We start from the raw sequence: 16,233 nt of genomic DNA, 5'->3' as shown, positions 1-16,233 counted from the left end.
TTCGTTCTTCGTTTGCCCAGTGAGGCGGAGCCCTCGAGAATGCCGCACACGGATAGGCTGCTGCTGCTGCGAAAAGATGAATGGCGAGCTGCTTTGCACTCCGGAAAGCAAATGGTGACCGAGGCCCCCCCCTCCCCTTTCTCCCCCTCTACTTATCACTCCCTACGATCCGTGCTGTCGAGTGTCCACCCCATTCGGCACGTCTCTCTTGGCGTATGTTGGTGTCTTCTTTGCGCCTCACCTCCTGCGTTTACGCGCACAAATCTACAAAATAGACTCCGTAGAAGTTCCGCTTGCCTGTGCCCCAACCTCACATCACCCGTCCGGCGCTAGTCCGCACCCTCTGCGTGTGCCTCGACGCAGGCGAGCTTCACGAGAGTTCCTGTAGGCGTCGAGCACGCGGCGCCTCGTTTGCCCGCATTGCCTGCTCTTCGCTCTAGCGTAGCCCATAGAGGGAGGGTGCGAGGTAGAGCTGCACGGCAGCACCTCCAACGCGCCATTTCGCATCTCCGCTGTTTTGCGTTACCCCCATGGCCTTCAGCAGCAGTAGCAGCGATGACGATGCGTGGATGCCACAGTCAAACCCGCCGGGGCTCACCGCGACTTCTGGGCAAACCGCGATGCTCGAGGCACGACGCCGCGCACTGCAGCAGCAGCGGGAGGCGCAGCAGCAAGAGCGGCAATGGCGCCCTCAAGAGGCTGGACGGGGGACACCGGCAGCTGGCCGCTTGGGTGCGAGGCCGCAAGCACCGGCCTCTTCACGAAAAACAGAAAGCTCGCTGCTAGACGTTTTCGGCGGCTCCGATGATGATGTGGCGCAAAGTGCATCCCCGACCTCTGCGTTTCCAAGCGTGCATTCACCACCGACAGCGAAGACGTCGTCCACCGCAGCGCCTGCGGCGGTATCACCACCTCCTCCATCGCACGAGGTCACGGTGGAACAGTTGCAGCGGCAGATTGCAGCCAAGCAGAAGCTTCTGCAGTCCACGAGGGAGCGTGAGATGGCGCTGATGGAGAAATGGCGCGCCGCAAAGGCGCAGAAGCAGGCTGAAGTAGAGCAGCTGAACGGAAAGCTGCGCCGCCTGTGTGCCGCTGTCGAGAACGAAACGAGCGCCGCCGAGGCAAAAATTCGCGAGTCGCAGGACGAGCACGAGGCGGCACTGCGGGCGGCGCGTCAGAGCGTAGAGCAGGCTGTAAAGGCGGAGTACGACCCCAAAATTGCGGAGGCACAGCAACAGCTGTGCGCCGCAAGAAAGGAGGAAGCGGATCTTCGCGAGCTGCTAAAGGAGAAGAGCGGCGACGGCGGTGGTGCGGCAGGGACTGCCAAGGATGTGGTGAAGACGGCTCTCACGGCCGCCGTCTCGGCTGTTCTGCGCCGGCTCGACGACGTGTTCGACTCAGAGGAGGCGGAAGGGCTCAAGATGGATGAGTGGAGATCAGAGCTGCAGTCACTCGTGCAGCGCGAGATTCAAACTTCGTTCGCCGTCGGCGTGGAGAGCGAAACCCAGGCCGAGCGAATGGAGTACGCACGCTTCTTTGATGACATGCTGGCGTTCTGGCGGTCCGCAGAGGATCAGGAGAGGGAGCGGCTGCTGAAGATGGACGAGTCCTTGCTGGCTGACATGCAGGCCATGACGCAGCAGGAATTGAAGCGACTACAGGACGAAGCGCTCGGCATGGAACGCGTGTACATTGAGTCGCGTGAGGCCTGGGCAGCGGAGCATCAGCGGCTTCTCCAACGCGAGTTGGAGGCCACACTGCAGCGTCGGGAGGCTGAACTGCAGGAACAGCGCCGGCAACGGCATAGCCTCCACATAGAGCGCCTCCGTGATGCCGAGGTGCGGCACAAGGACGCCATGGCCAAGGAAGAGGCGCTGCACCAGAAGCAGATGGAGCAGCTCCAGGCTTACTTTGCCCGCGAGGAGGATCTGCGCGCGGAGCAGCAGCGGATCCAAGCGGCTGCACAGGAGGACGTGACGAAATCCACGGCGCTCCTGCGCGACATCATGGCAACCGCTGAGGATGCCGCGGCGGCAGTGAAAGCGTATGAGGCGGCGGTGGACGAGAGCCGGCGGGGCGTCGAGGTAGAGCGTGAAGGTCACTTCAAAGAACAGACGGAAATGCTGGAGCGCCTCCAGCAGCTGGCGGCGACGCAGTGCAGCAACACCGAGGCGGAGCGCGCTGCCCTCGAGGACTGCGCCTCGCAGTTGCGTCTCGCCTCTCAAAACCTGGACCGTCACCTGCAAGACGAGAGCGCGTGGTTAGCGCAGCAGGAGACGACGTACAAGCGCAGCAAAGACGAGTGGGAGCGGGAGTACCGCCGTTGGCAACACCTTGTGCAGCAGGAGCGCCAGGCCGCCGAGGAGCGCTTCCACGAAGCCCTGCTGGCGCTCCAGCAAAGCCTTGGTCTCCTTGAGACAGAGGAGCGTGAGTTGGCAGTCGAGACCGCTGCGATGCACCGCGGCTTTGGCGATATGGAAGCTCTAGCGCAGAGAGAGATCGAGTTACTTCGACGGAGAGCGGCGGACGTGCAGAGCCGATCTGTCGCCATAGCGGACGTGCAGGCACAACTTTCCCAGAAGAAAGCGGCTGTGGCGGAGGCGAAGCAGCAGCTCGTCCTTGCACAGCAGCGCCTGGAGGATGAGCAAGCCGAGCTCCGGCTTGACGAGGAGAGGCTACGCGACATGATGGAGGCGGTGCGCGTAGCCCGCTCGCAGACGGCGCTCCGCTACTATAACATGGAGCTGCTCCGCGCAGCCGATGCCCAACGGCGACGACAACCGCCTGAGTCAGTGGCAACGACGGCGATAGATTCCGATCGACGCCCACCGATCCGTGATGAGGGGAGAGGTTCTGCACGCTGTCCAGCCTCAGGTGGGGTGGCAAAGGGTAACCGAGCAGCTCTTCGTGATGCCGCATCTGCTAAAAACGGAAGGCAGCATCGCGATCCCCATCGACTACCCAATAAAGTACTTCAGGAGCTCCAAGAACAACTAAGTGCACTGATGACAGCCACCGGCGGCGGCGTCGGTCGGGATGTCTTCGTGTCAACGATGCGTTGGCTGGACCCCGCACTGCCCTGCGCGATGGCGGCGCAACGGACGCGGCAGACACACCCGAGACGGCGCGAGGCGGCCGATGACACGTTTGCCACCGATGTACCAGCGCCGCTTTCCTCCCCTCCGCTCCCCGGCCGCCAGCGGCAAACGCGTAGCAAAGTGCACATTCGTGCACGGCCGGCAGCCTCACCGCAGAGAGGGCGTCACGCAGACCCGTCGTCGCTGCCGCTCACGTCAGACAACTTGTCTCAGCTGTCCCTGCGCTCCGATGATGAGTGGTCACCGAGTGGCAACACATTTACAAACTTGATCGGGCTCTCCGACCTCGACACGACGTCGCAGTCGATACGATGAAGTCGAGGACGCGCGGGGTGGCGCGGTGTTTGTGATGCGCCAAAAAGCAGTCGCCATCGACTTCTGTAGAAAAGTGGGTAAGGGTGCGAGAAACTTTTGGAGGAAATCCCGCACACCGTCCGCGAGAGCGAGCGCGGCAGAGAATACATCTATCTCCTTATATATCTATCTAAAGGAGAGAAGGATACCTTCCTCAGTTGTCTTACTTTTCGTTTTCCGCCTTGGCAAGGTTATAGGGGGTGCATACTGACAGGCGAATCGTTTTATCCGAGTCCAACTTCTCCCGCTTTCTCGAGAAGCCAGTCTGCCTGCAGCCTACCCTCGGGCACGACTGCGGATTCTTGTTGTCGGCGGATCGGTCTGTTCTGGCGCTTTGCGGAAGCGACGCGCGGCCACGATCACGTTTGTAGCAGCCCAAGAAGAATCGTGTCGCCGACTCCACAACGTGCATGCACGCTAACGAGGGCCGCCTGCGTCTTCTCTAGTCAGGCGCATCGGTTTCTTGGCGTTGCTCGTATGCGTGGGTGTGCTCTGTTTTCTTACAGATCCATAGATGCGTGCTTCAGGCACTGCCTTGATGATGCACTTCCTCTTCCATTGCTTCACGGCTCGGCGGCGGATTGCGGTGAGGCAGACAGCCCACGTCTCCATGGTTCCAGCCTCACCCCACGCGCGGTGTTACTCGGCATTGCGTGATTCTTGCAGCGCATGTTCGATCCACGGCTGCTCTCTCGCCCTGATGACCCGCTTTACATATACTTTGTTGTCTTTGCTGCACATGAACAGGTCTGAAACATACCAAAATGTTCTCACGTATGCCGAAGCACACATCATGAGCGAGCACGGATGGCAATAGAGTCGTTCTCACTGAGTTGGCCATGCTTGGAGCTGCATTTGCTTTATTGGACACTGCACGTGATGGGCGTCGCCCCACCGCTCCCACAGCACGCGCCCTCATGGGTCACTGCTGGTAGGCCTATTATCAGGGTGCCCGTCCGTGTCGGCACGCCTCTGAGGATGCGACCATCGCCTGTGAACTACTTGACTTCTCACTCCGCTGTTCGCATTCCCTCTTTCGCGTCTTCTCGTTTTTCTGTTGATTGTAGTGTACACTTTTTTGAAAGTTATGTAGCCGGAGCTGTGCCGTGCCCTGATAGCGCCGGAATACCAGACATTGACTGCTGCTGCTTCACCAGTCGGGGACACACTCCTGCGAGTCGTGTGCACTCGTAGCCCTTCTCCTTTCATCAGAGCACTTTGACTTTCGGCATGAATGAAAGATGGAGGAGATGCCAAGGTGGGGGAGAGGGGGGGGGTATAGCGTTGAGTAAAGAGCGAGTCAGCATGTGGGCGGGTGAGCGGGCGCATGCAGAGAGGAGTTCTTGCCGACGGGCGTTGCTTAACTATCTCTTTCGATCCTTCTTTGAGGCAGAGAGAGCGGGAAGGGCTCTTGTCTTGCAGGGGAGACATAAGCGAAAAATGCATATGCAGCCGAATTAAACACGGATCTGCGAGACGTACTTCAGCTTTCGTGAGATCCGCCAGTGTTTTGCAAGATGAGGGAAGCCGCTTACTGTACGGGGAAGGACAAGGCGAAGAGGAGGGGCTGCGAGGTAATGGCGCCGCGGAAAAGAGTCTTGAGCTTGCACCCCATGTTCGGGTGTTTGCCTGTGAGTAGTGTGTGTGCGTATGAAGGAGGAGGGGGAGTAGGTACGCACTTCACTCTCGCCCTGGAGTAAGCCTCCCAAACCGACGCGGCGCGTTTTCGTTTCAGCCCTTGCGAGTTTAAGAAAATTGGCGTGTACCGTGGGTATTCGCGTGCGGGAATGCTGCTGTTGCTGTCGTTGATGCGAGTGCTGCAAATGCGCAGAAAAGGGCACGAGAGCGAGCTGATGATGAACAAACTTCGTAGGGTAAAATCTGATCATTCCGACCATGACGTTATGGAAGTACTGCACCGAAAGTGCAGCCCCGCGCCCACATCGCCTCCTTTCGGAGGCGGTATGCTGGGTGAGCGTGGTGCCGTCTGATAGCCGCCGTGTAGTAACGTATCGCTTGTGAGTGCCGTGGATGGATTGTGGATAGTGCCGGAAGTGGTAGGCTGAGGGAAAGAGGCCTGGCGACGGGGCTTGTCGCCGCGGAGCCCAACACGCTGTTGGCTAGAGCTGCTGCCGCTGTTGTCATCGAGCGTAGCTCATCGCTTGCGGCCACCCGTGACAAGGATGGCGGGGAGAGGGCTACGATGCGCCGGCCAAAAGAGATACGATTTCTCTTTGTTTTCGCGGGTGACGCGCTTATTGCATGCTAGTCGCAGCGCTCGACTGTGAATACCCCTTCCTCCCCAACAAAAACGTACACACAAACACACAAGCGAAGCAAGTAAAATAAGTAAAATACTTATCTGTGTCGTCCATGTGGCCTATCATCAACTGATAGAATCAGCAGGTCTTCACGCACTGTAAGAGCCCGCGCCGATGCCCGCCATCACTGCCATTAGCGTGGACTGGCTGACCTGCTTATCTTGCTCGCTCGCTCTCCACCGCGCACTCGCCCATGGTGGTTCCCTCCCTCTTTCACGCTTCTTCTGGCACCTCTCCACGGCACACAGGCTACACCGCGCCTTGCCTCACCAGTTCCTGGCCTGCCAACGCCCCCGCTCTTCACCTTCTCTTCTCCAGAGTTCAGCCTTTATTCCACCTACACACTTGTCCATTCACGACAACCCCTCCCCCTCAAACCCGACCTTTGTGCACACGGGAGCATTCCGATCGTACTACTAACGCTTCGACGTCCTTCTTGTGTTCATTTTACCAACAACTTCTCTCGCCTCCATTCGCTTTTCGGTTTCGACTTCGCTTTTTTCCTTTTTCTTGTCGTTTCTTTACCGTCATTCTCGTATCAGCTCGCAAGCATGTCCTCGCAGCAGCACCTTGTCTCTGAATTCACGGCCGGCTCCGGCTCGTGGTTGCCGCAGGCGCAGGGCTTCGACACCCTGCAGGTGCACGCCGGCGTCCGCCCCGACCCGGTCACGGGTGCCATCCTCACCCCGATCTACCAGTCCACCACGTTCGTGCAGGAGTCGATCGACAGCTACCAGGCGAAGGGCTACTCCTACACTCGCTCTGCCAACCCTACGGTGGCTGTGCTGGAGCAGAAGCTGTGCGCCTTGGAGAACGGCAACTACTGCACGGTGTACAACACCGGCATGGCTGCGACCACCACGGCTATCTCGTCGTTCATGAACGCCGGAGACCACGCGATCTTGACGAACTGCTGCTACGGTGGCACTAACCGCGCCTGCCGTGTGTTCTTCAGCCGCCTCGGGATGGAGTTTACTTTCGTTGACATGCGCGATCCCCAGAACGTCATCGATTCCATCAAACCCAACACAAAGTTGGTGATCAGCGAGACGCCCGCCAACCCCACGTTGATACTTATCGACGTTGCTGCGGTGTCGAAGATATGCAAAGAAAGGGGTATTGTGCACATGTGCGACAACACCTTCGCCACAGCCTACATCATGCGCCCGCTCGACCACGGCGCTGATGTCACCCTGATCAGCACAACCAAGTACGTGGACGGCCACGACATGACCGTGGGCGGCGCCCTCGTCACAAACAGCAAGGAGCTGGACGCTAAGGTGCGCCTGACCCAGAACATCCTTGGCAACGTCATGAGCCCTCAGGTGGCTTTCCTGCAGCTGCAGACGGTGAAGACAATGTCGCTGCGCGTGACGAAGCAGAGCCACAACGCACAGAAAGTTGCTGAGTTCCTGGAGAAGCATCCCGCTGTGGACCGTGTCGTGTACCCGGGTCTTGCTTCCCACCCGCAGAAGGAGCTGGCCGACCGGCAGCACCGCAACAACCTGCACGGCGGCATGCTCTGGTTTGAGGTCAAGGGCGGGACTGCCGCTGGTCGGCGCCTGATGGACACCGTGCCGCGCCCATGGTCCCTCTGCGAGAATCTCGGTGCCTCGGAGAGCATCATCACCTGCCCGTCTGTCATGACCCACGCGAACATGACGAGCGAGGACCGCATGAAGGTGGGCATCACGGACGGATTCGTGCGTGTGAGCTGCGGTATCGAGGACGTCGATGACCTCATCGCCGCTCTCAAGATCGCCATGGATGCCCTCGTCTAGTAAGTCACTCCGACTCTCTAGACACCTTCCCCATCGCACGCATACACACGCTGAACGAAAAAAAAAGGAGGAAAAGTCGCGTCAACGCAAGGCTGTGCATATGCAGCAGCCGGGCACGCTTGCCCTGGACTACAGGAAGCGTATTCATGCCATACGACACCATCTTCGGCATGTGTGGAGAGAACACGGCTCGCGGAAAAGGACCAGTGGAAGTGGTAGCGGTGACAACAGCAAAAAACAGAGAAAAAATGAAACACGCACATGCACACACAAAAAAAGCAGTGATATGCGTGTGCGGGGGAGTGGTGGGTGCCAACGGTCTGCGTCATGTGCAGTTAGGGCAGAGAAAAAAATGAATTGCAAATAGCAGTAACAAAAAAGGAGAAACGCGTGCCGTGGGATGCGTGCCTTAGCAGCGGGGTAGAAGGCGAGACCCGATGTTCACCGGGAAGCGAAAAGTACTGCACCAGAGCGTCGCAGAAGAAACAAACTGCTTCGTTTATGGAAATCTTCCATGAAAATGGTGGTGCCGGGTGTGTTGAGAACGGGTGCCTATCGGACGCTCCGCTATGTGGCTCCGCCCTCTGTGTACCCCCTCTTTTTGCCTTTCGTATGTCTGTCTGTGTAGCTTCTGCTAATGCCCACCTTTTCCTCAAAGTGATGCTTTTTCGGGTGAGGTATGCGTTTAGCCGAGCGTGAGAAGCCCGTGTGTGTGTGTAAGGGGGTGGTTGCTGGTAGATGCGGTCGCTGCTCTTGCTGGTGATTAGTACTTCTGCGGCGCAAAGAGGATCGAGAGGGAGACACAAATATCGTTCGACACTATGCTTGCTCTGTGTGGAGCAGCAGCAGCAGTAGCAGTAGTTCTTTTTACTGTTTGGTGGTCACAGGCTTCTGTGACCAGCTCTTCAATATTCCTCGGATACACACACACACACACACGCACAAGCATGCATGGATGTGCATCCTCGCATCTCTCTCTCTGGTCTTTTTTCTCCTCCTGTTTTTTTTTTTGGTTTCGCGCCTTACGGAGGACGGAGGTTACTATTATTATTCTTCATCGGCAATTTTTTATCTGTTCTTGACCTTCACCGTCCCCTCTGCGTTCTTGACAAGTCTGGCACCACACATTTGTCTGTCTGGATGGTTTTCTTGCCACCAACTGTCGATTTCTCCCTCTCCTTTGTTCCCCTTTGCTGTGCGTTTCGCCCCTGATAGAGGGGAAACACCTCAATGCGTGTGGCATCTCAGGGGCCAGTGCACCACCCACTCCGTGTGTGAGGAAGCCAAGCAGTCCACCCACCCACCCCCTCCCGCCAAGATGCCGAACCACCTCTGGTGATGACAAGGGCAGGCACCTACGGCCTAGGGGAGGGGTCAGGGCGGTGTGTCGCTGCTGATGTCGGCTTTCAGGCCCTGGATGGCGTTTGCGTCGAAGCCTCCTGCGACAGTGGATACATTCGTGCCATCTATGTGGTGGGCAGAGCATCAGCGTGGCTGGAACGTATCCCGTCCCCGGCCCTCACACTGCCTACTGGTGTATGGCGCCTGCGCGTCACCCCGACGGGGATGCACCAGCTGGCGACCAGCATGAGGGGTGTTACTGTGAAGCCATCTGGGAGGAGTCGGGTGGGTGGGTAGCGTTCGAGGCCGATGCAGTACTCTCAGATGGCCTCGTGGACGCACTGCTGTGAGGCGTGTCTGGCGCTGCTTCGCACGACGAGGTGAGGCCTGTGTAAGGTCGGGGTAGAGTGGAGTTTACGCATGCTTCATGGCAGAGAATGGCCCCGTTGAAAAGCAAAAGAAAGTGGAAAAAAGCGGCGCACCGATGGCAAGAGGCAGGGAGTGGTGACGCAGGTGTGCTGCGCCCGTGCGCGCACGTCAGTGTGCGTGAGGAAAAGCACGACTGGAAGGGGGAAGCCGCTCGCTTCGAACACTTGCCCCGGCAAGTAACGTCTTTTTCTTTATATATTCCTCGTCTTTTTTGTGGAACTTCATGGGGAATGATACCGCAAAGAAATAAACAAACAGGTTCGTCAAGGGCGGCAGCCACCACCAAGTAGTCGGTGCACGACTCACAGCTACGGCGCACGCGCCGTGCGAAAACGAAGAGAACGAGAATTGGGCGGGGGGGGTCATCCCACTGTGCAGGAGAAAGACGAGCCGCGGGCATGTTTGCTCTCCTTGTACGAGCGCTGCCCCTCCCCACACCGTCCCCTCTCTTGCGCGCACGGCGCCTGAGCGAGCGAAAGGGCCGAGCAAGCAATGAGCCCTTGTATGCAGCTGTGTCGCGCGCCGATGGGTTACTTGGAGCAGACATTCCTCTCACCAGATGTGGAAAGGCAAAAAGGGTTGCGTGTCTCTTTCAACGACACAGGAAGAGCGGTGCATCCCGTGCTTTTATGTAAAAGCGGCTCGCCTACTTCTTACTTGGAGAGAAGTGCCTGCAACATCGAAGAAATGCCCATTCTTCGCGTCTTGATTTCTTCTGCACTCGCGCATACCTACACGTCGACTTTTAATCATTGTTCGTGTGCATACGAACGCGAAGAACACAATCCTCCTTTAAGGATCCTGGCAATGGCCAAGTCACGCTCCACATCTGCGAAGAGGTCGCGCAAGAAGGCCGCTCCGCCACTGCCGCCGCCAGTCGTGAAGCCTGTCCGCACAATTGATGACCTTGAGCGGGACGTTACGTCACACGCAGGCTCCGCGCTGCTTGTCGTAGTGAGTCCTCTAGATGCAGCTACCACCAACACCGTCGTTGAGGCAATGGAGAGGCTGAACAGCAGCCGATCAGCATTGCTGACGGACATCAACATTGCTGTCTGCTACGCCCTTCCGACGACGTCAGATGTGTGCCGCTCGCTTTGCGTGACCACGGTGCCGTTTGTGCAGAGCTACGCCTACGGCGAAGTCGTCGGCGAGTTCATTGGCGACAACACGGAGAAAATGGAGCTACTAGCGAAAATGGCCGCAACCCAGGCCGCTGTGAAGGCTGCCCAGCTTGCTGAGGAGCAAAAGCAGCGACAGGTCGCCGCAGCGGAGGCACGGGAGGATGCTGCTGCTGCTGCCGTAGCGGCTGCCGCGTAGCACGCTAGGATGTGCCGGGGGCTCATCCAAGCCGTGCTGCTCTCCCTCTTCTTCGTGACGTCATTTGTGAGGATGCCTATGCTCCGGCTTTGTTTGATGTACATTAGGTGATGGCCGGATCTACCCATTTCCTCCATCCCATCCTCTTCACCCCTTCTTTTTCTTTCGCTTTTGTGTTTGTGTTTGTGTATGTGTGTGGGAGGTGGGGGGTGGGGGAGGGTGTGACCTTTCGCGTCTCCCCTCGCATCTGGACCGAAAAAAAGAGAGGTGAAGGGGATACGATGGGGGGGGAGGGCACAAGGGTTCTTTCTCTTGACTTCCCCTCAACTGCCCTCTACCACATCCGTGACACGTCTGCTGGTGTCACGCAGGCGCAAGCCTGCCCGTGTCCGAGAAAACGAAGCAACGACAAGGAAGTTGAGTAGACATCTTCAGAGGCTATTAACGAGATCGTCTTTGCGAGTGGCAACGCTGCAGATCAGATCTAGTTTCTCTGAGACGACCTCGTGTCGCTCTTCCAACAGGAGACAGTGGATGCGTGCGCGTGCACGTTTTCCACTTGCTTCTGCTTCAGCTGTCCACCTGCATGCCAGCACGACTGCTTTCTTTATTTCGATGTGCGGGAATACATTCGTATTCCTCGAACGCCTGCGGGACGAGTTTTACTCGTCGTCTCCACTCCCACCTCGTACGTACACTCAAGCGCACTCTGCTTTGCCTCGGCTCTCTCTTTCCCTTCCTCATCGGACTTGGCTCACACACACACACACACACGCACGCCGTTCTTCGAAAACCTGACCCGCACATCCCTTCCTCCCATTTGCACCCCCCTTCTCATCCACCTCTGCGCAGGTTCCTGCCGAATTTTTTTTTGTTGTTACTCCGTCGCTCCTTGTTGGTACCGTCCGACGCAGTTTGGATGATGCACGGTACGGCACAGAAGTACATTTGAAGCTCTTGTTTTCCGGTCTTGTGATCGTCCCTCATCATCGCGGTCACCCTCTCAATATAGTTGGGCACCACCGACCTGCCCCTCATCAGCTGCATCTCTGGTTCCTCTTGCCTGCGTGCTTTTTAGCTCGTAGCAGCCAGTTCTGGCTTTGCTGTCGCCATCACGCGCTAACGCCGTGTGCCCCGCGCCCTTCTCTTTTCTTCCTTCGTGTGTTTTCACTTCCGCTTTAGAGATTTTTGTGCTTGTTTCTTTTGCATCGTTCTCTCTTCGCGCCCTCTCCCTCTTCCCTCCTGTCTGAGTGGTTCTCTCCCACGTTTGCCACGTGCACGCGTCTACTGCTGCTGCGTATACAACAGTGTCGTTGTGTACCGCCTGTTTTCTCAGTTCCCTGTGCGTGTGTGCGAGGAAATTCTCTCTCTACGCCGTCGGTGCGATTTTTTTGTGCTTGTTCGTGTCTATCTGTCTGTGTGCCGTACTTTACCTTCCTTTCGGCACACGCAGTCTCCCTTCACCATCTCTTGCCTTTGCACTCCCATCAGAGCAGCCGGAGAAGCATAGACAGGAGGGAAGCAAGTCTCCCTATTCGTCGGCGACAGAGGCTGGAGAAGGACGGGGCGCAACTACACATTTAAGCGCTCGCACACACACACACACACACTCCGGGTCAGAGGTGCTTGCAGACGTATCGGAGGAGGGAGGCGAAAAGAGTGGTAATCCACGTACACAGCGAGGGGTACCTGCATACTCGTTTGGGGATTTCCGAGCTCGGATCCCTTCTTGAGGTGCTGTTCTCCTTCGACATTGCCGTGCGCACTTTTCTACACGACCAGTAGAAGAGGCGTTGTGCTTCGGTCGTTCTCGCTGAGCGCACTACACCTGGTGGTTGAAGTCGCCACACTTATGCACACAGCTGCGTTCATATCCCGACACAAAGACGACAGTGAGAACGACAACGCCATTCTATCGGCTACAGCGCACAGCTGCGTCTGCGACGCGCGAGTGCCATGAGTGCCAAGAACACCTTCGGCACACAGGCAGCCAAAGCGCTTTGTGCCAACCTTTATACAAACTGGCTCTCCGAGGACGAAAATGTGGAACGCATTCGCGATCTGCTGAATCGCGTGCTGACGGTGTCGGTCACAGACCACAACTCGGAGATGGGCGCCAAGAATGCCGCCTCCATGACCACCGTAGCTGCGGCAGCCGCGGGGGACAAGAAGGGAAAGGCCGCCGGCGCGGACACGCTCGGCAACGGCGCGCGGCACAGTGATCCAGCCGCGGGGCTAACCACGAGCTCCGCCGCGATGCACGGGAACGTTGACCGTGCCCAGTCGCCGCAGCCGTCTCCCCCGCAGAAGTCGAATAAATCCGCCGCCGCCTTGACGGCTGATGATCGAACGCCGAGCCCCATCCAACCATCGACATCCCCCAGCCTCATCGCGCGCTTCCCCGGCGGCGTAGACGAGCTTGATTACCCTCACCGCGCTGGCTCGCCAGTGGTCACACCGGCCTCGCCACAGCCGAAGCCGATTGTAGACCCCAGCGCCCCTCTTCCACACGCCGGCTCCGGCAGCCTTTCGCCGCACGGCGTCCACTCACTCGGCAGTCCTCGCCTGGACACGACACTGAACGCTGCCATGGTGTCAGGTGACCTCACAATTCCATTGGACGCGAGCTCCACCCTCAGCATGTCGGCTCGTGAGTCGACGACGCGCTTCGTGCACACTTCTGGCAGCTTCGCCGTGACGCCGCCCGCCAACCTCAAGCAGGCAACTCTAGAAGACATCCCGCGCTTTTACTCGAAGAGGGAGTCTCGCGGGCTGCAGATTGAGATGGACGTGGAGGAGGCGCAGGAGCTGAGCCGCCTGCTCGAAAAGAACGACCCAGTGAAGAAGACGGTCTGGGTGTTTGGCGACATTAGCTCGAAGGTGTTCAAGGTGCCCATTTGGTACAAGGAGGCGCTCTTCAAGGACATCGCTACTCGCAGCGGACTGGACGCGGCCATCGCCGACACGCTAACAGCCGCCCAAATCCGTACCGTGTACAACGACGTCTACGCTCCCTTGTCGGTCAGCCGCCGCCTTTACGAGCTCATCTGCACACACCCCAAGAAGGAATTTATTACGCTGTCCGACTTGGAGGGGATGGGCAAGTACCTCGTTGCTGCTCACCCGGGCCTCCAGTTCCTCCAGCAGCCGGAGTTTCAGGAGTACTACTGGCACACCGTCGCGGTGCGCATAATGTACATGCTAGAACGTCAGCAGTGTGGCCGCATCTACTGGCGCGACTTTGACCGCAGCGATCTGCCGGAGAGGATGATGGAGCTGGACGCCAAGGACGTGAACCTGGTGCTCGACTACTTCTCCTACGAGCACTTCTACGTTCTGTACTGCAAGTTCTGGGAGCTCGACACCGACCGTGACCTCCTTGTCGGCTTCGAGGATCTGTGCAACTACGGCCAAGGCTCGGTCGTGACGGGAGTCATCAAGCGTGTGGTGGAGGGCTACGGCCGTCCACTGTCGTCCGGCGTGCCTGGCAAGATGGACTTTGAGGACTTTGTGTATTTCTGCCTCTCCGAGGAGGACAAGAACTCGGAGCCGGCGGTGCTCTACTGGTTCAAGGTGCTCGACACGGACGAAGACGGCGTGCTGAGCGGGTATGAGATGATGCAGTTTTTCGAGGAGAACCAGCAGCGCTTCCTCGAGTTCTCTGACTCGCCAGAGGGGGACATAGCGTACGAGGATACAGTGTGCCAAATGTTGGACATGGTCGGGTTCGATCGCGTGAAGGTGCGCAAGTACGGCGTCACCCTTGGCGACCTCCGCTCCTGCCCCACCCCCGCAAACTTCTTCAACATGATCTTCAACGCGTCGAAGTTCTTGCTGTTTGAGCACCGCGATCCGTTTGGTGAACACCAGATGCGGCTGCGCGTAGAGAAAACCGAGTGGGACCGCTTTGCGCGAGCCGAGTACGATCGCATGGCAGCTGAAGCACAGTAGGAGCGACGCGCTATCCCAGACCGGAGCCCGCGAATATCATCGTGCCGAACAGGGACGGACCATGGTGGATGGAGAGCGCTGGCCAATGGTGAAACCCGACAAAATGCTCGCCTCTCATCTTGCTGACATGCTCTTTTGACTGCTCCTTCAGTCTCGCTGCGCCGCTTGCGACCCCTCTCACCTCCTCCAAATGGTGTCTCTCTCTTCATCCCTTCCACACAAGTGCATCTTTTTGTTCCCTCTCACGCCCTCCCCTCCCAGCCGTACCACTCCATGCTCATGCCACCCGTGTCTTGCGGACGCTCTTCACGCGCACACCTGCGCTGCTTCCCCCTCTCTCCCTTCCTCCCACAACCGCCTCTCCCCAAAAAGAGGCAACGACAGCGGGTCTCTTTTCTCTCTTGTGGCACCCACTAGCACCTCCTCTCACTTCCCCCTTTCTGGACTCCCCCACATTCGTCCCGCATATCGTTGTTGTTTTTTTTCTGTTGTTGGCAAGGTCCTTGCCTGTGTGTGTGGTTGTGTTAGAGGTGGGAAGTTGTTGCCACACCGTGTATGCCTGCGTCCTATGAGTCCGTGGTGCTGGTGGTAGCGCGTGTGACTGTGCCAGGTCGGTTCAGGTGAAGATGAGGCCTTCAGTATACACTCAGCCATGCACGTGTGTGCGTGCAAGTGCGTTCGCGTGCACTATGATGTCAGCATCGTCATCTCATTTCTTCTCTGCGTTATCTTTTCTCTCCTCTAAACGAGTATCTTGTATTTTTTTTTGTCTTCGCCATAGCGCGTGTGCCTGTGTGATTTTTTTTTTTTGGCGTGTGTGGCAAGATGGGTTACCTGGCGATGCTGCTGCTGTTGCTGCACCTTTCATGGCGCTGTTGGAATGGACGTTGCCGACGGCGTCCGGTGATGTGGTCAAGATAGATCACCTCGTGCTTGTGCGGTGTTTCTTCTTTTCGCGTGCGTGTGTGTGTGTGTGTGCGCTGCCACACTTCCTCTAGTTGCGGAACGTGCGTGGAATCTTTCTCTTTCGCACGGGAATGTACGCTCCCACAGGAGACATGCCCAAACAGGAACGTCTCTCGGGGTTTCATTTTCTAGGCTTTTGACTGGCGTGCGCGTATCGTTAAGCGCTTCGACGCACTTCGTTGTGCGCGGGCATAGATCCGCACCTGCACACGAACGGATTGTTCGTGATGGTGGTGGCGGGGAGAGGCGAGGGTGCTGGCTCGCTTGCGTGTGTGCATCTGTGTTTATGCCATGTCTGCCATCGTTCAGGATTTCGCGTCTTTTCTTCTTGCTCTCTCTTGTAATTTTTCCTCTTTGCTTCCATTGCTCGCTTGCTCATCTCTCTTGCTCCTCTTCCTCCGCGATCACACACGAGTTGCTACCACCTCAGCGATGCGAGTCCAACTGAGAAGCAAAGATCACAAAAAGCTTGGCCCTGCTGTGCGACCATGCAGTGGTGCGTATGTGTGCGTGTTTGTGTGAGTTTATATGCACCACACCCATGCCCTCGCCGGGGGCTCGGTGTGCCACGGCGAGGGCATGCCGAACAGTGCTGCTGTGCAGAGCGGCGATCTTTTTCGCAGCGGCGTCTTCTCTCTATTCGATCCCAAGATGCTCATGGAAAGGAGCTCG

General features: G+C 57.8%; 4 protein-coding genes and 2 non-coding genes across 6 annotated transcripts; all 6 read left to right on the top strand.

Moving 5' to 3' along the window:
• Positions 1-1,010: 1,010 nt before the first annotated feature.
• On the top strand, positions 1,011-3,413 carry LINJ_35_3290 (conserved hypothetical protein; the record flags this gene model as incomplete). The annotated part of the gene is made up of 1 exon (XM_001469097.1): positions 1,011-3,413. The coding sequence occupies one exon, from the start codon at positions 1,011-1,013 to the stop codon at positions 3,411-3,413; it is 2,403 nt and encodes an 800-aa protein (XP_001469134.1).
• Positions 3,414-5,303: 1,890 nt separating this feature from the next.
• LINJ_35_snoRNA5 lies at positions 5,304-5,378 on the top strand. Its single transcript, XR_001203198.1, has one exon. It is a non-coding gene (small nucleolar RNA).
• A 58-nt stretch (positions 5,379-5,436) lies between these two features.
• LINJ_35_snoRNA4 lies at positions 5,437-5,520 on the top strand. The gene has a single exon (XR_001203197.1). It is a non-coding gene (small nucleolar RNA).
• Positions 5,521-6,324: 804 nt separating this feature from the next.
• Positions 6,325-7,554, top strand: LINJ_35_3280 (putative cystathione gamma lyase; the record flags this gene model as incomplete). Its single annotated transcript, XM_001469096.1, has 1 exon — positions 6,325-7,554. The coding sequence occupies one exon, from the start codon at positions 6,325-6,327 to the stop codon at positions 7,552-7,554; it is 1,230 nt and encodes a 409-aa protein (XP_001469133.1).
• A 2,577-nt stretch (positions 7,555-10,131) lies between these two features.
• LINJ_35_3270 (conserved hypothetical protein) lies at positions 10,132-10,644 on the top strand (the record flags this gene model as incomplete). The annotated part of the gene is made up of 1 exon (XM_001469095.1): positions 10,132-10,644. The coding sequence occupies one exon, from the start codon at positions 10,132-10,134 to the stop codon at positions 10,642-10,644; it is 513 nt and encodes a 170-aa protein (XP_001469132.1).
• Positions 10,645-12,600: 1,956 nt separating this feature from the next.
• LINJ_35_3260 (conserved hypothetical protein) lies at positions 12,601-14,595 on the top strand (the record flags this gene model as incomplete). Its single annotated transcript, XM_001469094.1, has 1 exon — positions 12,601-14,595. One exon carries the CDS (start codon positions 12,601-12,603, stop codon positions 14,593-14,595), a length of 1,995 nt encoding a protein of 664 aa, XP_001469131.1.
• Positions 14,596-16,233: the final 1,638 nt, after the last annotated feature.

Source organism: Leishmania infantum, chromosome 35, assembly GCF_000002875.2.
Source record: "Leishmania infantum JPCM5 genome chromosome 35".
In the NCBI taxonomy this organism is placed as follows: Eukaryota; Euglenozoa; class Kinetoplastea; order Trypanosomatida; family Trypanosomatidae; genus Leishmania; species Leishmania infantum.
This window is presented reverse-complemented; position numbering and strand designations above follow the sequence as displayed.